This window comes from Sprattus sprattus (genome assembly GCF_963457725.1).
Source record: "Sprattus sprattus genome assembly, chromosome: 1".
NCBI classification, from domain to species: domain Eukaryota; kingdom Metazoa; phylum Chordata; class Actinopteri; order Clupeiformes; family Clupeidae; genus Sprattus; species Sprattus sprattus.
This window is the reverse complement of record NC_137920.1, coordinates 22,478,087-22,501,825: the sequence shown is the minus strand read 5'-3', so window position 1 is coordinate 22,501,825 and position 23,739 is coordinate 22,478,087. Positions and strand designations below refer to the sequence as shown.

Sequence of the window (23,739 nt, the reverse complement as noted above, 5' to 3'; positions counted from 1 at the left end):
CAGAGGTTACAGAAGGATATCATCCGGGGCCTTAAAGGAGTGCCTCTGGTTTTGGAATCAGCCAATCCTTTTAGTTTTAATTTTAACTATCCTACCCTTTAGATATTTTTTGATTATTTTGATGGTAATTACTTTCATTTAGGTTTTAGTATGACTTTTTAAACTTGCTTTTTGTGTATGTATTCCATAACTATGACAATCAAATGTTACATTGTGCCAGCAAAATACTGCCATGTGAGGAATACACCAAAACAAAGAAAAACATATGATATCAACTTTGCAGAGCAACCTGTCATTCACAATGTGTGGCTAAGACACACTCACTGTCAAATAGCAGTGACATTTTGGTGAAAGAGAACTGGACCTCTGCGGGAAGGCCTAAGGGGTCTTACGACTGATAACTTGGGGCATAAACACTCCATTTGTAAACACAATGCAGATTTAAAGTAACAGTATCGTCAATTATACTTCAGGATTAGCAGTTTTACCTAAAAATAACAGCTTGAAAAAAATTGGGGCGCTTCAATGACTTTTACGTGTAATATGGAGAATCGCCTCCGTGCCATTGCTCCGTGCCATTGAGAGAGTGAGTGTATGGGAGAAAGAGTGAAAGGGAGAGAGAGTGAGTGAATGGGAGGAAGAGTGTGAGAGAAAAAGAGTGAGAGAGAGTTATTGAATTGGAGAGAGACTGAAAGAGATAGAGAGTGAATGGGAGAGAAAGAGAGTGAAAGAGAGAATGTGATATTCTCTTAAGCGTGAAAATAGAACAGAGTTCAGTTGACATAAATACAGTGGATAAAAAAAGGAACAATGCCTGCAGTAAAGCATAGAGTGATTGACATTCTTCCTTATTCTTGCGCAAACAAAATGTGTGCCACAGGTGACATGTCTTGCTGTTTTACACTGGGAAGGCAGAAAATCACTTCATTATCACTTATTGGTGAATTCAAATGTAACAAGTGTCACCTCCATTCATCTTCATGAGTGCATCTAACTCAGACCTGGGCAAAGAGCGGCCCCAGAACCATTTGGGACCCCTTGGCTGTCCCTGACCGGCCCATGGAGGTCAATGGTAAATTAGGAATCAAAAGGATAAAAATGTATATAACTGTTAATTTGTATACTTATACTATTGCATTGCAGGCTTGCTCTCATGTGTGTGTGTGACATGTGTATTGGTCGTCTGGGCCCACCTTTAATACTGCAAAAACATGCACATTTTTCATGCTGAATTGAGTTCAGCCTATTGGTCCGTCCCTCCACAACAGTCCCCTTATCTCATGTGGCCCCTTGGGGAAATGAATTGCCCACCCCTGATCTAACTAATAGCACAATAGGCCACACACACATGTATCCATAAACACCCACAGAGAAACACACACGCACCCAGGCATGCACTTACGACATATACAAACAATCTGTCAGCTTTATTCATAAGAACCCCAGGAATTTGACTTGGCACTTAGCCACTGTGCCCTAAGGATGAAACAAGTCAGTACCAGTTCTTTCCACAGTGTTGGCTCCTCTATGTTTTAACCCTTCAGCTGTTACTCTCACACACGTGTGTTTAGAATGTTGTAATTGTCAGGTCTCCGCGGAGCTCTGATAGTGTTGAGAGTGTTGATAGTGTTTTTGTTTATTTCATACAGAGGTTGCCTCTTAGTTGAGTTTTCGTGTTCTTGTGAACTCGCACTTTAGTTGAGGCGGTGCCTTGAGCCTGCGCCCCTCCTGGGCTGAGCTGTCCACCTGTGACGAACACTCTCTGCTGTGTTTCTGCATCCCGTGTCTGCTGTGCTTTCTGCATCCTGTGTTTGCTGTGCTGTAAACCGTCTGCAATAAACTCTGCTTCCCGAAACCTTCGTGGTCTGTTCTGTGACAGATACCAGACCAAACAAGACGGATTGATTCAGCCAGCTCTACCACCGCTACCACCGGGGGTAATGTCAGGTTCTTGCGGAGCTCTGCTCCGGCCACGCCCCCTTCAGCTCACTAACTATCCCCAACCCAACCTGTACGTTCACCAGCTTCACTCCGGCAATCACAGTTTGACAGTAGTATGGACATTCTACGGAAAACCAGTGATGTCTGCAGAATTATCAAATGCAACATGGAATTGGAAAAAGATCAATTGTTGATTAATGAATTATTGAAATAGAATATTCAGAACTCTGAAAGGTTGCATGATTTTCTCTCCCTCTCACCGAACCAACCGACCTCATCGAGGCCTCTAGCCTGCCCTGACTGATGTGTTTATATCTGCAGAAAGCAATGGTGTTGTTATGCCTTGCCATCTGATCAAATTGTTGATTAAACCATTGTTATACTACTTAAACTGTATTTCATTGAGTAGATAAGGAATTGCCTGCATATACAATAGACTGTGCCATATCTCTAGATAACTGAATAAGCCTTGAACTGACCTGCAGTAAATCTACAGTATGCTATGGCCTAGAGCATTTTCTAAAGCTTTCCAGAAAATCTACTTGTCAGTGCCACTGGTTTTACTGTCATGCTAAACAATGCAGAAATAATGAGATACAATAAAATACAATATGTGTTAAAGTGAATCCTTATAAGAACAACTCAGTATGTTTTCATACACCATAGGAATGAGAGAGAAACAAATACATTGTCACAGTGTGTCATAAGAACACCAGCCGAACCACTCATGAAATGTCATTTGTTTACAGTTGAACACTGGCCCCTGGGGCACTGTGCCACTGGAGCACAGACAGGTGATGGAGAACAGTTAGGGCCGTAAAACACCATTCCTATTGTGACTTACAGTGGTGCCAGCATGGGCCACTCCATTGTGTGTGTTTGTGTGTGTGTGTGTGTGTGTGTGTGTGTGTCTACAGTTGAACACCAGCCAAACCACCTAGTTCTCATGAAACGTCATTTGGCACTGTGCCACTGTGCCCTGCGGATGTGACAATGCAGACGTGTCAAGACCCTGTCGACAAACATGCAAACAACCGCATGTCTTAATGCCCTATGTGTGGTCACAAATAAAAGGTTTCCAGTCTTACCGTATAAACCACACTTGAATGAACTCACTAATTATCATTAATGACCTTAAGGTCTTATGTATGACAGTGTATGCTTACAGTTGAACACCAGCCAAACCACCCAGTTCTCAGGAAATTTGGCACTGTGCCACTGTGCCCTGCGGATGTGACAATGCAGGTCTGGCTCCTGGGAAGGAAGAACACAGGTGTACACAGTCAAGCTGTATTATAGGGGTTAAAACAGAAGTACAACATCTGTCATGCTGTCTTATAGAAGTTAAAAACAGAAGTACAATATCTGTCATGCTGTCTTATAAAAGTAAAAAACAGAAGTACAAGATCTGTTATGCTGTCTTAAAGGAGTTCAAAACAGAGGTAGAGATGACACATATGATGTTCTTTGTTGATTCCGTCAGGCTTATATTTTCTACATGCTTATTTTTTCTCATGCTTATATTTTCTTTTGAGTTACAGAGATAAAGAGTAAGATTCCATTTTGCTTGAATAGCCACCTCCTCAGCTCACCCTTATCTCTTGTATTTTGTCTGTTGTGGCGTTCGCAAGAAATTTGATTGTGCAACTTTCAACAGAATTTCACAGTATCTTTTGTCATCAAGGCACCTTTAATAGGCACTGCATAACTCTGTGTGTGTGTGTGTGTGTGTGTGTGTGTGTGTGTGTGTGTGTGTGTGTGTGTGTGTGTCAGAGGTTCCGCTAGAGAAAAATGTTGCCGGTCAAAATGACTGGCAGAGTTTTAATTTTCCGGACATTTTAATGAAAAGCCGGTCAAATATCAATTCCTGCTTCTAAAATAGCCTATTGAAGAAAACTGACGGCACGCGTAGCTTAATTAATTACATAATCATGTCGTTCCGAATGCAACAAATGTTTATTTGCCTAAGTTTACAATGGAAAAAAACATAGGCTAAATGTCCGATGCGCATCAATAAGTAGCCTTATTGCAACCTGCTGTGGCGTTAAATTGAGCGCCGCAACATGGTCATTGCTCTGTCTATGTTCAATGACAGCAGAGATTCTAAAATTATTCGACCCTCTTGTGAATCCGTTGCGTCGTCCTGCCTTTTCGCAGTACTAACAGAACATTTTACTGTTACCATCAATTACCTCGCACCTTAGCGAAGGGAACTTGTCACTTCATTCCGACATAAACGCCCGACACTCCGGCCTTTTTCTCTGGTGAAGCTGTTCGAACATCTGGGGCTTCAGGTAGGCTATTCAGTGTTTGGAAAGTTCACTGTCTACATGAACTAGTTCAGTTCATAGTTCATAATTCAAACTTTTGAACTTAGTTCACAGCTCCAAAAAAATAACTTGTTCAGTTATTTTTTTCAATATGTTGCTAGCTGTAATTTTTCAAAATCTCTATCTGTCTACAATACCGCTCTCGGCCTCTGCGCAACTTCGGCGCTCTAACGCACATGCATAGACAGTAGAATGAAATGAAACGCGTTCAGACGCAACACTGCAGGTAGTATTATTACAGGTTCATCCTCGTCAGACGGTTCACCTTCATCAGTTACGTTTGGCCTCTGAAAAAAACTTTTAAGGCTAGTCTGCTTGGCCATGTTTGATCCTCCTCACTCAGTTTGCTTCTTGTTTGTAAGAGACGGTTTGCGCTTCGTTTAAAATGCAATGCGTGTTGTTTAATAACTTTCAAACGGCAGAGAAGCATGATCCTTTAAAACATAATAAGGGCAGTGCACGTTTGCTTTATAGGCCTTATTATTATGACTATTGTCAAATTCAAATTGGGTTTGGGGGACGGGATTTTTAAATAATTCCAATCTGACAATTTCACCGGTGAGATCTAATATTTTCGGACATTTAATTTTTTTCCCGGACAAAGTCCGGTAATTGCCAGACAACAGAAACGCTGGTCTGTGTGTGTGTGTGTGTGTGTGTGTGTGTGTGTGTGTGTGTGCGTGTGTGTGTTGTCCAGTGCCGCCGATCCCATAACGCGCACTACGCGCTGTGCATAGGGCACCACGTCCTGAGGGGGCACAAAAAAATAGGGAACTGAAAAATCATCTTAGTTATAAAAATTATTATGCCGATATTATTTCAGTATAATAATAATAATAATAATAATTCATTTTATTTTTAACGCACTTTTCATTCCAAAGAATCTCGGAGTGCCTAGTATAGAAGTATATGGCACCTTTTAGACAAATATATCACAAAACAGGCAGAACAAGAGATATATTTAATTGCTCAAAAAAAGTTACGATGGTGCCCACACTCAACTTCCCAAACTCACCGTGGTTGTGCCCTTCCCTATCTCAGTGGCTAGGTCAACTTTTCGAAAATGGCCTCAAAAAGACAACAGGAGTCAGGGGCAGAAAAAAAGAAACAGTAAGAAACTGCAAGATGATGCCCGTGCATCACTTTCAGGCACGTCCATGTTTAATCATTGTTAAATAAGGGAAATGTGCAGCTAATTAAATGGTTAGCCTATGCATACACCTCGAACTAGCTGACGTTATTGATAATGTTAGCACACTCAAATATGTTATAACTTAGGTGCAAGTCAGGCTGCCAAACGTCCCAAATTGTCCGTGTCATACCGAATTATGGGTGATTTTGTTTTGTCCCGTCAGGGACAGCTCCAGTCCCGTATTCCAATCACAGCCTTTGGTCTGTGAAAAAAGAAAAATATGACATTTTAGTGTAATCTGTGACCTGGAGACAAGCGCCTCTCAACTTCAGTTGACTCCACTAGCATTTGTTATGCCAACAAAAATAATAATAATAGTAGGCCTAATTGGTCACGCCAACACGAACAGGTGAAACTTGTAGCGAGAGATCATCATGCCTCGACTGAAGGACAGACTGCCCCACATCAAAAAGAGAATCTTAAATCACGATTTAATTGAAAGCTTGCACATTGACTATTGGTTGTTTTCATATTTCATATCAGCATTCTTTACACATGATGAACTGGTGTTAATATGTGTGAATATGAATTAATGAATATGAACTCGTTCATACAAAGTGTCACAGGCAACCATTATAATTGTAGACGTTAAATCGAGGAGAATATAACATTAGCTACTAATGTAGGCACTGTATTGACAGGAGGTAAATAGCGCCCCCCCCCCCCCCTTGACCCATCTAAAACAATGTGGCCAGGCAGTGAACTGCAAACAGTCTGAGTTACATAGCACGTTGAGAAAGAACAATGAACAATACATCCAAGCAAGTCCAGTAGTGGTTTGCCAAAATGACACTGAAATTAATAGGTTTATGGTATGGCTAATGAAACCTTTCGATTTCCATTATTGTTGGTCAGCTGTTGGCGTGCGCCGGCACCTGGAAGAAAGTGTTCCTCATTTGGGGTTGATGAAACAAACTTTTTTTTCCTCGTGGCGGGTGGGGGGGGGGGGGGGGGGGCATCATAAAGGAGTTTTGCTTAGGGCGCCAAAATGGCTAGCAGCGGCACTGGTGTTGTCATTTAAACAGCTTAAACTGCTCTTAATCCTTAGCACTCACAGGGTATCAGTTGCATCTGAGCTGGAACTGGAGCCTGTGTGTGTGTGTCTGTGTGTGTGTGTCTGTCTGTGTGTGTGTGTGTGTGTGTGTGTGTGTGTGTGTGTGTGTGTGTGTGTGTGTGTGTGTGTGTGTGTGTGTGTGTATGTGTGTGTGTGTGTGTGTGTGTGTGTGTGTGTGTGTGTGTGTGTGTGTGTGTGTGTGTGTGTGTGTGTGTTTGTGTGTGTGTGTGTGTGTGTTTGTATAGTGTCAAATTAAATTTCATTAGAACTGGGTGGTTTGGCTGGTGTCCTTAAGAAACCTACATCCTTATGAAACCCCCTGACAATGTATTTTTCTCTCTCATTCTGATGGTTTACGAAAACATACTGAATTGTTCTTATAAGGATTAATTGGACACAGACTTTACATTTGGTTTTGTAAAAATGGCATTGACAAGATAACAAATTAAAACTGAACTGAAACAGAACATTTATGAATAAGCAATCATCCCTGAAATACATCCATTTCAGCCCGAATACGTAACACAGTAGGCCATTTACCTCAGAGAACTTGCTTTGGGAATTATTTTTCGTGAATTGTTTGGCGTCAAGAGAGTCTCCTTTGTCTGTGGTTTCAGTCATCTATTAACCCAATGACAATAAAACCAGTTGCACTGAAGGCCCCCCTCCCCTTCTCCAAAATTGTGCGCTCGCAAGACATTACTTAAATGTAATGACATTTTTTTTAAACAGCAGCACAATTACTAAATGCACCTGTACCTCAACAGGATTTACAGCCACATACACATTTTCTAACACAGTACAGGTACACTCAATCAAAGCAAATTAACAAAATACACCCTTTTTAACCACAAATAAGAGATACATAACAGCGACTTCATGCAGAGGCTTTGCCTCTGAGCTCATGGGCCCATGGGCCTGGGCCCGGTAGCCCCGTTTCAGTAATGCATGGCTGTGCAAGTCAGTTCACGCCTTATTCAGTAAATACTTATAAATACAGTTTAATAGTTAAACAACGATTTGATCAACAATTTGATCAAATTCCACGGCATTACAACACAATAGCTTTCGTCACATATAAACACATCAGTAAGCGCAGGCTAGAGGCCTTGAAGAGGTCGTTGGGTTCGGTGAGAGGCAGGGAAAATCATGCAACCCTTCAGAGTACTGAATATTCTATTTCAAGAATGTTATCATCAACAATTGATCTTTGTAAGTGCATGCCTGGGTGCGTGTGTGTTTTTGTTTGTGTGTGTTTATGGATATATGTGTGCGCGGCCTATTGTGCTATTAGTCAGATGCACTCATGAAGAAGAATGGAGTTATTACATTTGAACACTTATTACATTTGAATTCCCCAATAATTATTTATCATTCTTTGTTGATTCCGTCATGCTTATTATTTTCTCATGTTTATATTTAGTTTTGAGTTACAGGGATAAAGAGTAAGATTCCATGTCGCTTGCATAGCCACCTCCTCAGCGCCCCCCTTTTCTCTTGTATTTTGTCTGTCATACGTTCCCAAGATATCTGATTTCGCAGCTTTTCACAGAATCTCACAGTTGGTTTGTCCTCAAAGCACTGTTACATTGGCATTGCATAACTCTCTCTTGGTGTGTGTGTGTGTGTGTGTGTGTGTGTGTGTGTGTGTGTGTGTGTGTGTGTGTCATTATTCCCATTTTTGTTTTAATCGTCAGTAAACATACACTTTAAAACATAAGACCTAAAGGTCTTAAATGATAATCAGTGTGTTCATTCACGTGTGGTTTGTATGCTAAGACAAGAAACTTTTTATTTCTGACAGCAACAGGCCACATAAAGGGCATTAAGACATGTCGATGGGGTCTTGACACACTACTACAAATCTGATGAAGCTGTGCAGGGAGACACAGAGCTGCAGAGGTGGATCAGAGAGACATTAATTTAATGACTCATGGGAAGGAAACGCACAGGAGTACAGTGACGCTGTCTTATAGGAGTTCAAAACTAAAACTGTACAAAGCTACACAAAACACTCACGAGAGGATCACATTTATAAAGACTAAAAGTTAAAAAAAAAACAATACAAAAAAACCCACAAGCCCAACACTTTAACAAGAACTTAAGAGTCCAGTGTCGTAACAGGAGATCACTACTGCTGTATTCAGCCACTGAATGGCTGTGATCAGAGCTCAAATAACCTGTGATGACCTGTGATGACCTGTGATGCAAAAAACAAATTAAATTACTACTTGTAATTTAGTACCGCAACATCAAATGTGTTTCCTGTTTGCCGAGTGGATGCATGTACGGCCCCGGCAAACAGATCACAACAAAAAGCAAAATGCTCAATGCCAGAAAAACTAAACATATCTAAGTACCGCAATATGCAACAGGCAAACCGACACACAGGTGACATGTCCCTGGTTGGTGAAATTATTCATCTGTGTGTTTGTTTGTGCTGATTCCCGACTGACAGACCTGCAGACTGATTCGTCATTTCCTGTTTGTTAGATGGATCAGGAGGAGCCTCCTTGGCCTGATCACTCCCCTCCTCAGCCCGCCCCGAAACGCCCCTGCAGACCGGCCCCAGAGCAACACCAGCATCGCCCACGCCGCCCTGCTCCCCATCCTGGGCCCTCAACATAGTCATCATCCCCTCGACGACTTCTCCCGCTGGATGTGACGACCACCACTCTGGTCATCGGCAGCTCCATGGTCCGAGATGTCCACACCCCCCCTTCAACAAGCGGCCCCTGCAAGGTCCACTGCCTCCCCGGAGCCAGGCGTGTTCCAATCACTGATGGAAGTGGAACTATCCCTCCCACCCCCACCACTCTGCACGTAGTCTCTCTACCTGGTCTACCTAGAGAAATCCTCGGCCAACCGCACCCACCGCCACTGCATTGCCGTACACCTACTCTACCCAATACCCTATGCTAGCATTTATATACAATATACATTGTCTGTATCATGTGTTTACCACCAGATGTATGTATACATATGTCCAGTGACCAAATGCTGGCTGTGTATTGCCCCTGTTGCTTCCTTTCCCCTTCTGCCACACAATCCTTCCCCTTCCCCCCTTCCCCCCGTCCCACCTTCCTGTTTCCACCCGGCCGACCTCAAGCAGATGGGTCCCCCCTTATGTGCCGTGGTTCTGCTTAAGGTTTCTTCCTGCCTAACAGGGAGTTTTTCCTTGCCCCTGTTGCCGTTGTGCATGCACTAAGGGGGTTCAGGCTCTGGGCTCTGTTAAGCGCCGAGAGGCAATTGTATTGTTATGGCGCTATACAAATAAAATTGAATTGAATTGAATTGAATTGAATTGAATTGATGCCCTGTGATGACCTGTGGTGTCCCGTGATGACCTGTGATGACCTGTGATGACCTGTGGTGTCCCGTGATGACCTGTGATGACCTGCGGTGTCCCGTGATGACCTGTGATGACCTGTGATGACCTGTGGTGTCCCTTGATGACCTGTGATGACCTGTGATGACCTGTGATGACCTGCGGTGTCCCGTGATGACCTGTGATGACCTGTGATGACCTGTGGTGTCCCTTGATGACCTGTGATGACCTGCGGTGTCCCGTGATGACCTGTGATGACCTGTGATGACCTGTGATGACCTGTGATGACCTGCGGTGTCCCTTGATGACCTGTGATGACCTGTGATGACCTGTGATGACCTGTGATGACCTGTGGTGTCCCGTGATGACCTGTGATGACCTGTGATGACCTGTGGTGTCCCGTGATGACCTGTGATGACCTGTGATGACCTGCGGTGTCCCGTGATGACCTGTGATGACCTGTGATGACCTGTGGTGTCCCTTGATGACCTGTGATGACCTGCGGTGTCCCGTGATGACCTGTGATGACCTGTGATGACCTGTGATGACCTGCGGTGTCCCTTGATGACCTGTGATGACCTGTGATGACCTGTGATGACCTGTGATGACCTGCGGTGTCCCGTGATGACCTGTGATGACCTGTTACAGAGCTGATATTTTGTATGAGCATGATGACACAATGTCATGATAGCGTGATAACACCAAAGCTTTTTTTTTTACATACATCAACACTTGAAAGAGAGAGAGACCATGCTGTTTAAATGGACATTTTTCCAGGGGTAGGTTGTCTATTTGTGTGTGTGTATGTGTGTGTTTATGGATACATGTGTGTGTGTGGCCTATTGTGCTATTAGTCAGATGCACTCATGAAGATGAATGGAGGTGACCCTTGTTACATTTTAATTCACCAATAAGCATAAGTAAGATAATTAAGTGATTTTCTGCCATCCCAGTGTAAAACAGCTAGACGTGTCACCTGTGGCACACATTTGATTTGCGCTAGAATAAGGAAGAATCATTTACTCAATGACAGTAAAACCAGTTGCAATGAATAGTAGATTAACTGACAAGCTTGGCAAGAGATCAACAGTCATTTCTTTTGAAAACGCTGCTGACCATCATGGAAAGGTAATTACCCGTTGAGGAAGTTGTGGTTTTGCAAACTAAACTGACCTACCTTAGAATCGTAACCTAATACTTACCAGGAAATAAAATCCTTCCCTTCCTTCCCCAGTGTACTATAAGAATGCCTTCGAATGTAAGAAAAGTTCACTCTCAAGATTTATTTTGAAGACCACAGACAGCGCTCCGTTTGGTATACGTCTTCCAACAGTTACTGTGCAATTTCTCTTACAGTTACAGGTGAGTTTCACACACACACACACACACAGACACTGACACACACACACAAACACAGAGGAGTGTTTGTGAGCGTGAGTCCTCTCTCTCTCTCTCTCTCGCTCTCTCTCTCTCTTTCTCTCTCTCTCACACACACACACACACACACACACACACACATACAAACAGTGCATGTTGGGATTGTGTGAGTAGGAGCGTTTGTGAGCGTTAGCTGTGGCCGTGTGGCCTGAGCAAGAGTTCTTTATTTTATCATAGGAATCACTGTCCATTACTTCATGTCGATTTATCTTGTTTATATTTTCTTTTAGGAATCACTGTCCATTACTTCATGTCGATTTATCTTGTATATATTTTCTTTTAGGAATCACTGTCCATTACTTCATGTCGATTTATCTTGTTTATATTTTCTTTTAGGAATCACTGTCCATTACTTCATGTCGATTTATCTTGTTTATATTTTCTTTTAGGAATCACTGTCCATTACTTCATGTCGATTTATCATGTTTATATTTTCTTTTAGGAATCACTGTCCATTACTTCATGTCGATTTATCATGTTTATATTTTCTTTTAGGAATCACTGTCCATTACTTCATGTCGATTTATAATGTTTATATTTTCTTTTAGGAATCACTGTCCATTACTTTGCAGAATAGCCATGGTGACCTACACAGTAACAGTGCACACTGGAACGAGGCTCTTCTCTGGCACATCTAGCTATATCTACATCCAACTGCGTGGTACTGAGGCTGAGAGTGAGGAGAAGAATCTAAATGATCATTTCTCTCTGGGGTTCAAAGGAGGATCGGTAAGTGCACCCATTTAAGGCAACTTGAACTAGCTAGCTAATTACATAAACAATAAGCAAAACCCTCACTAAAACCAAGAACAGCCAAGTTGTGGAAAGATACAGTGAATACTTTAAACCTCAGTAAGGTTACAACAAAAGTCAGAATTCGAGTTAAATATTCAAATTAAAAAAACATTTTAAATCATAGGCCGCACCTTTAATGGAAAATATTTTAAAGATTTAGGAGAATGATATTCAAACGATTTTTTTTTTCATCAGGTGCGAACGGTTGAGGTAGAGTGCAAAGAGTTCCTAGGAGAGCTCATTCATGTCAAGCTCTCCTCCAAGAAATTTCTGAATATTGACGACCAGTGGTTCTGCGACAAGATCTTGGTCACGACGCCCGGAAATGACGAGATTCTGTTCCCATGCTACCGATGGCTTGGCTGTGGGGAGGATCTTGTTTTAAGACATGCCAAAGGTAGGACCCCCAATTTCAGATAATGGCTAGGACCTGTGTACCCTACTTGAAAGTTCAGAGGGGATAAGTTTGAAATGTACTGCACGCACCACATGATTGTATATTTTACTCTTTTGTATGTGGTTTGTAACCAAACAATAGTGTGTCTTGTGGTAAAGAGACCTCCTGCATAGGGTCAGGACTAGAGATTGCATGGCTATCATACTTAAACAATTGTTGTGATGTTCAATAATGAACAATAATGCACTCTCATCACTTTACACTTTACACTCGCCACTTTACTCCTTCACTGCTGTTTGCACTACATTTGCAATATTGCACCACCCTCACACTTGAAGTGTCTTTGTCTCTGTGTCCAGGTTCTTATGTTTAAATAAGTTCAGTATAGCTAAAAAATATCATGTAGGTATGTTTATCTGTTTAGTATCTGTTTAGTATGTGTATTTATGTTTAGTATGTGTATCTATATTGTATATTTATTGTTTATCTAGTAGGTCTACTACTGTCTTTTCATATTTTTTATCTAATGTTCAGTACTTATTGTTAAGTTATGTTATACCATGTTGGAGTACTTATATGTTTATATGTTTATATGTTATGTCTTGTTATGTTATGGTAGTGTGGTATGGTGTCCTGTCCTAAGAATTTCAGTGCCCAGTCCAACTCTGTTGTTCTGTGTACCTGACAATAAAAGACTTGACTTGAATGTTCATTGATGTGATGTTCATTTAGTTCTAATTCATGTTGATGTCAAGATATCTTTGAAAAAAATATCTCAGAAGACTGATTTATCTATTGGCTCAACACACCAGTGATAAATATCAAAAATTTAAATTAAATTAAAGGAATTTTTCAATGCTCACTTTGGACAAGTGTGTTTAACAATTTATGTGAAAATAAACAGTATTAAACTTTAATGTATTCAGATTGTCAATTAATGTTACCCTTCATAAATTTCCATTTTAGCTTCGCTTGTGTTTCAGGACATCAACCCAATATCCCAAAGACACAGGATGAGGCAGCTAGAGGATCTACAGGAGGCATTTAGGTTTGTGGACACAAGCGCAGAGTGAACGAGCAGAGTGTGTCTGTATTACTTTTAATGTATTTATTTCAAAGTTATTTGCTCTAAAATACGGCTGTATTCTGCTCACAGGTGGGACGTGTATGCTGAGGGCATGCCCCACGTTAACAACTATGACTCTGCCAGTGCTCTGCCTTCTGAAGTCCAATTCTCTTTCACGAAGGAGATCGAGTTTGCATACACTGCACTATCGCAGTGAGTGCTTAAGGCATTTTTTTCATCTATTTGTGACATGCTCACCGTTGTCGTTTGCCTTTTTATAACCTATGGTTTACATACAGACCCAAGCACCACAGAAGAGTTAAATTGGTATAGGTGACATTGACGAGATAATGCTGTATTTTGTTATCGTTTTGAGTGAGGACGAGGCCGGTTTATTTGAGGCCGTTTTGTGTGAGGACGAGGATGGTTAATTTGACGCCGTTTTGTGTGAGAATGATGCCGATTTGGTAGAAAGATGTTTTTCAACGAACAGTTTAATCGTCTTCTGTTTTTAGGTTAGCCTAAATTTGAAGTGTGTTTTTAGTCTCATTTTTTATTATGTTTTAGATTGCATTCGTGGAAATACATAATATGTGTAACTAGATTTAATTTTAAGTATGCTTTGCTTACAAGTGAACTGTAGTGATTTTAACATTAGCAACATGTATTTACTTTATTTTGCAAAACAGCCTTGCGTTATTGAACAAATATAATATCTAATATAAAAGTAACCAACAAGATGTTCACAGTTAGTTGTGATTGGTCATAAGTTGTATATCAAGTTCCACTCATAATGTTTGGACTTTGAACCAATGTATTGTGTGTGTAGGATGATTGCTCTGAAGCTGGAAAGATTAGCTGACAGCAAAATGAACTGGGGAAGCATCAACGAACTGGACAGACTCTTTAGTGAAAACAACGAAACCATTGGTAATAATCTTAAACTTTAATTAGTTAGTAAATTACCTGCTCAGAATCAGTGTACTGGAAAAAAAATGAAAGTACTGTTTGTTCCTGTAGCACATGTTTTGACACAGCATGCTTTGTAGATTACGTTCAGAAGCACTGGGATGAGGACGAGTTCTTTGGCTATCAGTTTCTGAATGGCCTCAATCCCATGATGATCCAGCGCTGCTCAAAGCTGCCAGAGAACTTCCCCGTCACAGAGGAGATGGTCAAAGACTCCCTAGGGGGGAGCACCTTGGAGGTGGAGATGAAGGTAGGCTCAAAGTTGGAGCTGATAAAAGTGATAAAGCTACATAGTGTATTACTGGATGGCTAGTGGGAAAGACACGCCAGGATGATCCAGTGCTGATCAAAGCTGCCAGAGGAGATGGTTAAAGACCTTGTAGGAGTAACCACCTTAAATAAAGAGGTGAAGGTAGGCTACACATCAGTCTTACAACAGATTGGCAGCAGTAGGAATCAATGCATTTGACATGTATACTTTAACATGTATTCAGGTAGCAGATGCTTCTATCCAAAGTGGCTTACAATTCAGCAGTCATGCATTATCAGACTGCATGTGTGTCCTTCCTGGCTCTCAAGCTCATGACCTTGGGGTTGTTAGCACATGCATGGTTCAAACAGTTGAACCATAGGAACACTATAATACCAACTTACTAGAATCATTGGCTGGTGTGTTATATAACAATGATGAAACCAGGTTTTACAGAAAGTGAAAAATACAAAAAAGGACAATTGGTGCTACTTGCCTTTCCTCTTAGCCAGTGGCGGATCTTCCATTAGGCAAACCTAGGCAAGTGCCTAGGGCCCCAATCAAATCTGTCTTTATTAGGGGCCCCCAAATCTGACCCCCCCAGCCATTACTTAAGTAAAGTAAAAAAAATAAAACACATTTCTAGTAGAAAAAAATATCAACATAACGCCGAACTAATGCCTAAATAATAATTTTCCAGCACACATGCCCCCCTCCATTGTGCATTGGACTAGTCCAGAATATGATGACGTAGTAACACGCGCAGCACGAAATAACGTTACTTCAAACCAAAGCAGAGGGATCTGTATGCGACTCGGTGAAAATTACCCTGCACATTGGCCAGAAAAGTTTACAGACTCCGAGCGTTGTTCAATTGTACAGAAAGGACCAGTGCAATTACGAGGAGATTTCCCCCAGAACAAACAGGGCAGACGCTTTACAAGCACGCACTACTATTTGAACATGAAAAATGGCGAAAAAATCCAGAGGTCCTGGCTTGTGTACAGTAAGACGAAAGACCATGCTGTTTGTTTCTGTTGTCGGCTGTTTGGTGATTGCAACAAGCAGCGGTTCTGCACTGACGGCACGAACGACTGGAAAAATGTATCAGCCTTCCTAAAAGAACACGGCAGAGAATGGAAATTCTAATCTCTCTCTCACTCTGTCTCTCTCTCTCTCTCTCTCTCTCGTTTGATCTGAGTAATAAACATGTCATTTTGGCAAAGGCTGGAGAAATCTGAAACTGATTTTACTGTGGAGAGTTGAGTGGCAGTGCACTATCTAAGAGTATTGGGTCGGTTATTTGTTTTGTGTATGTGTTTCAAAAATTAGGGCCCCATGTCTATATTTTGCCTAGGGCCCCAAAATGGCTAGATCCGCCCCTGCTCTTAGCTACCAGTACCACACACTGTATGTGTGCAGTGTGTACTTAAAGCAGCATTAAGGACTTTGGGTCTGAAGCTGGCAGGCTAACAGCCTTAAAGGGCATGCAGGAACCTTACAAACACAACTAGCCGCTCAATTGGTACTGATAAAAAGTCCGGCCCTATATGGAGTATGGCAAGTGAAAAAGACAGATGTCTTTATGTCCTGTTGTGGCGAGAATAGGATATCACTACACCTTTTCTTTCAATCAGAAGTCCAGAGACTGGATGTAGAAATCTAGAGGTTTATTATTGTAATCAATAAGCTACAATAAGGAGGTGGTCCATGGATTAGCTCAATCTCATTGTATGAACGTTCTGCATGCCATTTTAATGTTCATCTAAACATAAAGAATATCCCACAGTGCTTCACATGATCATATACCATCAAAATGAATTAGAAGATGATACTAAAAGTAGTTGCCTTTGCTGTATAGTGTTGTTGTATAATGTTGCTTTCATCATGGACGTTGGCAGAAAAATGATCTTTACATCAACCCAAAAAATCACATTCCTCTTGGGTAAATCTAGATTGTGTTTGCCCAATTCTAAATTATTTTCTGTATATTTTGTCTATTTATTGCTTGCCTTCAACAACACCCAAACCATCCAGAAAGGAAAAATTTTCCTGTGTGACTACAAGATCTTGGATGGACTTGTGGGAAATGTAGTCCATGGCAGAAAGCAGTATCTCACAGCTCCCCTGGTCCTGCTCTACTGTGACTCTCACGGTATGATGATGCCCATCGCCATTCAGGTAAACACATCCCTTCTATGGAAATGTATATTCCAAAATGTTCTTTCACTGAACAAAATGGAGTATAAAAATGCATCATAATACCAAACGGACATAATGTTTTGAACTTCTTGGGGACTAAAATACATTTTAATTCAGGTCATGGCCATGCTTATTTACAAGTCTTAGTAAATTCCTTCTTTCCTTCGAGAATTATGCCATGACATTTGCCATTTACCATTATGCCATGCCATGCTATTTGCAGATGTCCCCCTCACACACTGGTGTGCCAGTTTAATGTGTTTTTTCTCCACAGTTAGGGCAAAAGGCTGGGGTTCTCCACACCATCTTCCTGCCCACCGACTCAAAGACTGATTGGCAGCTGGCTAAGATCTTTGTGCGGGCTGCAGAGTTCAGTGTGTTTGAGGTTGACATTCACCTGCTGAGAACTCACCTGCTGGCTGAGGTGTTCACCATGGCAACATTGAGGAACTTCCCCTTCCTACACCCACTCTTCAAGGTATGGAATCTGACATGCATGAGATGGTTTTGACTTGAAACGGCTAACAGAGAAAACACCCAAGAGTAATTTACATTGGCCTTCACATGTGCTAATCTGGTGATTTTGGATATGCTGAGAATCCTGTCCAACGTGTAAATAAATAGGTCCAAATTTGATTTAATGATTTTATTATAATACTAATAACAATCAGTATACCATGAGCTGACATGCTGTTCACTGTTTTTCCCCTTTATAGCTTCTCATTCGCCACACTCGTTACACACTCCAGATCAACATCATGGCGAGAGATCGGCTGATTTCCGAGAATGGAGCCATCACCACGGTATGCAAACCACAGAGCTAATAAAACAATATCAATACGGGGACAATATCCCTCTGGAGGGATATTTTGCGTTCTGCTCTTGTTGTCAATATGCCTTTAAAGCTCTGCAAGTTTTTGTCCTAGAGTCATAAAAATAACACTCCGAGAAACCTTTAATCTCCTTTATATATGCCACTTGTGCGTCAATGTTTTTAGTTAGAGGAAATATACAAAAACAAGGCACTACTTAAAAAAGGTCTAACACGCCTCAGTCCCCAAAGGGATTTAATAAGAAACATATTATATCACTATGTAAGTACACTGTCATACTTTCTATTCAGGGATATGTTCAATCATATATCAACCATAGTTATTACACGGCTCTTCTTTAAGAAGTAGAATGCTCCATTCACTTGAATGGGGCTTCCCAACGTTCTGCGGTCAATTATTTTTCGATAATTGGCCGTTGCTGTGCATTAATGACCGCTGTCAAGGAAAGTGGCCTTTACGCCTCTGATTCACGTCTTTCGTAGCACTCCGCAAGTAGTCCGGTAACTTATCAATGGAGTTCCACCTGACGGTTGAGCAGCTGTGTTCTAAAGAATGTTCAACGTCTTTTAATTTCAACGTCTTTGTCGAACTATTTCTTTGCTTTTTAACACTACGAATGGTAACAAATAAATTGTAAAAAGGCACACTGTAAAGTTATTTTTTCGTTTTGGCAAGTAGCCGTGTAATAAGCGGGATAATGCATAGAACGCTGGTCATTATCGGGAAAATAAGTCCCTTCAGGGTGAAGCAACACCCCTCTGCTTCGCGCCGGGGTGCTGTTCGCCCTGTCCGGGCTTATTTTCCGGATAATGACCAGCGTTCTATACATTATCCCTTAATCATTTCAACCCATATGTAAACTCAAATGTGGTGTTACTGTTTTATTCAACTCTATTTGAGATTCTTCATAATTTATAATCTTAGTATTCAGGCATTGGTGGTGCAGCCCTGGATGAGTTGCTGGTGCGTGCGACTGCCTCCCTGACCTACAGCTCCCTCTGTCTGCCTGATAATATCTCTGAGAGAGGCCTGGAGGAAGTACCACACTACTTCTACAGAGATGACGGGTTGAAACTGTGGAACGTTATCAACAAGTACGCTCACCATTTTAACTTGGAGTAGTGTTGCCGATTGTACACACAAATCTCGCTTTCTACCATGATTTTTAAAACAATCTGTATTCGCAAAATTTGATTTGCAAATATCATTTCACTGTTTCACATTTTCAATGTTCCTTTATAGATACCTCACTAAGTTAAAGCTGCATAGATTTTTTTTTTGTAACCACTACATTGTACACCAAACCATGTGGTCGTTTGCAGGTATGTTGAAGGAGTCTTGCAACATTACTACAAATCTGATGATGATGTGAAGAAGGACACAGAGCTGCAGAGCTGGATCAGTGAGATATTTACCAATGGCTTCAAGGGAAAGAAGAGCACAGGTGTGCACAGCAATACTGACCTTTTAGAATAAAAAAATACATAAAATACACAATATAAATAAAGAAACATCTGTACAAGAAATTTGAGTAATCGCCACATAGGACAGTTTTAGGAGGAATAAGAGTCATCACACACTGGCACACACTAATGCCTGCCAATTCTTAGTGCCGTCATTACGGGGAATTAAGTTAATTTAACTGTGTTCTGATGTTCCACAGATGTGAACTCAGTTTGACATTGTGTGATTTCTATGTTTGTATTGTACATATCTGTGATCCTTTCCTCAGGAATACCTGAGACTTTTCAGGCAGTGAAAGATCTCATCAAGTTTGTCACCATGGTGATCTTCACTGTCACTGCCCAACATGCCGCTGTCAACAATGGACAGGTAATTTCTTGTAAAGGTCTTTGAATTAATTTGGGCCTTGTCAGTTTGACATTTGCGGTTGGATGTCCATCATGTCCAACTACCCAAGTGCATCACTCAGAAGGCCTCCTCCGAAGGAGAAAGGCCAGACCGTAGACTAATGTCTTTTATTAATAATCATTATTGCAAGGTGCTTTTCAAATCCCAACATCTGAGCTCCAAAGAGCCACAAAGAGCAAGCACCAGTGGCGGCTGGTGAATTTTCTTTTGGTGGGGCTATTTGAGCGGGGGGTCTGGGGGTTCTCCCCCCAAAAAATTTGAATTTCGTAGATGTGATTTCCTCCATTCTGGTGAATTTTAGGGTGGCCAGCCGGAGATCCCAAATCATTCACAATGATAAATTTGTGTTTCACACATCGACTCATTTGTTGTTCGCTATTTCATGTAGGCCAATAAATTAAAAACGAGACGAGCTGTTGATGCAGAGAAGTGCTGCTCAGTTTTAAAACAGCCCCTTGCCTATACCAATAAAATAACTCAAACCAGTCAATACCAATGGTCTAAAGACAATATTAATATACCTGCCATGTAGAAATCAACAGTTTCACAGGTAATGATAATGAACAAGTTACATGTTTATTATGGTCCATGTCCAGATAGAAAGTGCAAACACATATAAATTATACTAGGGAACAACAGTTTTTTGTTACTACAACTACTACAACAATTTCGTTTTTTAAAGACATGTAGCCTATACTGCAGCTGTATGAGTATGAGAAGAAAGATTATTTTAACTGGTATGAAACAGTAACAGCTCACAACTTAGAAACAACAAATTGCACTCTTGACCGCACATGTTTTTAAACGCGTTCTGACCATTGCTTCAGTTCTGTCATTCCTGTCTGTGTCCACGAACTGTCTATCACACGCACTTGTTTTAAACAGCAGGCAAAGAAAACAAAAGATGGCATTGACGTACCCACAGCTAGCCTAGTTATCCATGCCTTTCGATCGAACCAATCTCGGGAAAAGGTTCTGGTGTATGTTTTCCCCTTTTCTCGCGTCTGTTGGGTTATTTTCACTTCTGGCTTGTCTGGTCCGAGTTGTTTAACAATGAGCTTTTCCGCAAAAGTTCTTCATCCAAAGGGATGCAGATGTAAGGATTTGACTGAATTTGGGGCTAGCTGAGCTCCCACAACTACATCCGACGTCGCCATGCTACACACTTCTCTGCTGGAATGAAAATACCTGTTAACAAGGAGTGGTGCATCTTGGTAGGGGCTCTATCCTTCAGCGCCCGTAACCCATAAAATTCCTCGACGATGATTGGCGGATGTGTATTATTTTTTGCCTAGCAACAGGGGAGCCATTGGCTTAAATACAGCACAACCGGGCTGATCGACCAGGAGCCCTGGCAAGACAGCCCATTGGCTACTACACCAAAAATGATAAACGTTCACGTTTTAAACGTGGAACTTGAAAGTGAATGTAAATATAATTTTGGAGAGTTCTAAACCCATTCTAAAGCAAAATCATCAATATCATCTTATTGACACAGGTTATTTTTTCAAAATGAGAGATTATTTAAAAAAGAAAAGAAAAGAAAAACAGGCAGTCAGGTCAGCGGGAGGGCGGAGCCCCAGCGCACCCTATGGGCGAGCTGCCACTGGCAAGCACAGGGGCCACAATGGCAGAAGGAAAACCTCCCTTTGCGTTTGACTACTCTCTTAATTCACTGTTAGGATCCAAGTTAAGATAATGATGTGCTGTAAATATTCTTTACGAATATTTGACCAATGTCTCAATTTAACAACAAGGCGTACTCAGGATGCAGTTCTTTTATCCCCGGTCTAATATTCTTTTCTATAATGTCCCTAGTTTGAGTTCAGCGGCAGGATGCCATCTTGCGCTTGTGCTTACGCTTACGTCTCTGAGCATAAATCAGCCTTAACTATTTATTAATCCACTGTTAGGATCCATTTACATTTTTACATTTACATTTATTTTCATTTAGCAGACGCTTTTATTCAAAGCGACTTACAAGGATGTATACACATTTACACTGATGGCACACTGCACATCAGGAGCAATTAGGGGTTGAGTGTCTTGCCTAAGGACACTTCGACAGGGAATCGAACTAGAAACCTTCTGATTACTTAATTACTTCTCTACCTCCTGTTGCCCCCAGGATCCATGTTAAGTTGGAATAATGAGGTTCTGTAGTTATTCTTTATGACATTTTGACATTGGCTGGCCATTAAACAACAATTTAGAATGCAGTTATCTTATCTAGTGTCTAATATTCTTTTGTAAAATGTCCCCAGTTTGAGTTTGGCGCCTGGATGCCTAACCTCCCCACTGCCCTACGAAAGCGCCCTCCTGTTAAAAAAGGCCAGACCAATGAGATCTCCGTCCTGGAGACCCTACCTGATGTGGGCACAACGGTGAATGGAATGGCTGTCCTGAAACTGCTCAGCACAAAGGCAACAGACCATGTGAGTTTGTACAACATCAAGGCACATGTTTTAAGATGGCCAGAAAGTTGTTCTATTTTAAGTGAAAATGTTATGAAGAATTTCTGTTATATCACTCTGGATGACAACGGTTTACTAACGTTACGTGCATTTGTCTGGTTTGCATAACCTTACTGTTATATTACAAGAAAAGCAGTCTGTTCATTATGTTGAAAGCATATCTGGCATCTGTGAGCATTTACAGTTAATCAGATCTGATATTTTCCAAACTGTGAACAGTGGGCACTTACGGAATTTCAAGGTGCTGTCACACAAAGTGTGTTAAACATTATTAGCAACAAGTTTATTAGCAACAAGTTTATTAGCAACGTGTTATTAGCAATTACAACCTTAACATCTTGTCTCTAGTACCCTCTGGGAGCTTCCCTGGAAGAGCTGTTTGATGAAGAGGTCCCTTGCACGCTCATTGAAGACTTCCGAAAGGATCTGAATGAGTTGACAGTTGCCATCGAGGAGCGGAACAAAAAGCTGGAGCTTCCCTACACCTATCTGGACCCCAGAAATGTGGACAACAGTGTGGCCATTTGAAAGCGTAGAGTAGGACTTCTTCATTCTTTTGTCTGCCTAGTACAGTTTTTCTTGTTTGCTTAAACACTATAACTGCGCCTATTAAGTCTTCTAGCGCGTAACGGCCCCGTGGTTGCAGGTGTTAGTATTTAAAGGAATTGCATTTAAAAGCTCTGCAAGTCTTTGTTCTACAGACATACAAATAACACCCTGAGAAACCTTTAATATCTCATTTTTAAATACATGCAGCTTGAAACTTAGAAATAAATGGGCACTTTCTAAGGAGAATAGAGCTCAAGCCTTGCACCTTTCTCTCTCTGAGTCTGGAGGCAACCGGCAATGTCCCACCCATTAGCAAATTAGGGTTTTGCATATGATAAATGCATGGTACATCAGCGATCGCTATAGGGTCGTGAAGTGGCCACAGCAACTGAGAAAACACCCCGTTTCATACAGCTGAACACAATGAATGAAAACGTATCCACTTTGAGCTTCGCCTTGACCCAGCCGAGGATATTTGCAGTGAGTTAGTTATATTCGTTTGACTTGCTCTTTTAATAAATGCTGTTGATTTTTTTTCATAAAAATATTATGCTGAGTTTAGGATAATACCGTCAAATCTGCAAGGCGATTTATAATCATATTAAGGACTACATATCGCTAAGACTATTATACAGTAAAAAACATATCATGCTCAGAGTGATTTTTATTAGGCTACATAGGTTGGTGTTTGGAGTTTTTTGTCTGCGCAGAATTTAATATTATGCTCCCATAAAGTAAATAGTAAGCAACGTCAGCCATGTTTACCAGCCAGTGTCTTTGACAGATAGGCCATACGACGTGACAATGGGGAGGGGCAATCACAGGTCCATTCAGACCTGCCTCATCAATATTCATTGTGGTTTTGGGAGAAAAAAGGTTACCTTGAAATAACTAATAATAATTACAGAAACCACACACATTTTATAAATGCTAAACTCACCTATGTGTAGCTAAAACCATCTATGTTTACAAGGATCAGAGTTAAAGTCAACTTCCAAAATCATAACAATCTTTTTTTTTGTGTCAATCTGAGGACCTCAGAAACTAGGT

The 23,739-nt window shown here is 41.2% G+C and overlaps 2 protein-coding genes across 2 annotated transcripts in view; one reads left to right on the top strand and one right to left on the bottom strand.

Moving 5' to 3' along the window:
• The window catches only part of LOC308368625 (arachidonate 12-lipoxygenase, 12R-type-like), a gene marked incomplete at both ends in the record, with an annotated part of 172,218 nt that overhangs the window by 112,951 nt on the left and 35,528 nt on the right, over nt 1–23,739 (bottom strand). The window lies entirely within an intron of this gene.
• Nucleotides 11,862–22,668, top strand: LOC308363503 (arachidonate 12-lipoxygenase, 12R-type-like; the record flags this gene model as incomplete). Its single annotated transcript, XM_080836309.1, has 14 exons — nt 11,862–12,011; nt 12,273–12,474; nt 13,441–13,543; nt 13,631–13,753; nt 14,370–14,470; nt 14,590–14,759; nt 16,797–16,940; nt 17,236–17,439; nt 17,678–17,764; nt 18,719–18,888; nt 19,117–19,238; nt 19,527–19,627; nt 21,931–22,101; nt 22,489–22,668. The coding sequence occupies 14 exons, from the start codon at nt 11,862–11,864 to the stop codon at nt 22,666–22,668; spliced, it is 2,028 nt and encodes a 675-aa protein (XP_080692435.1).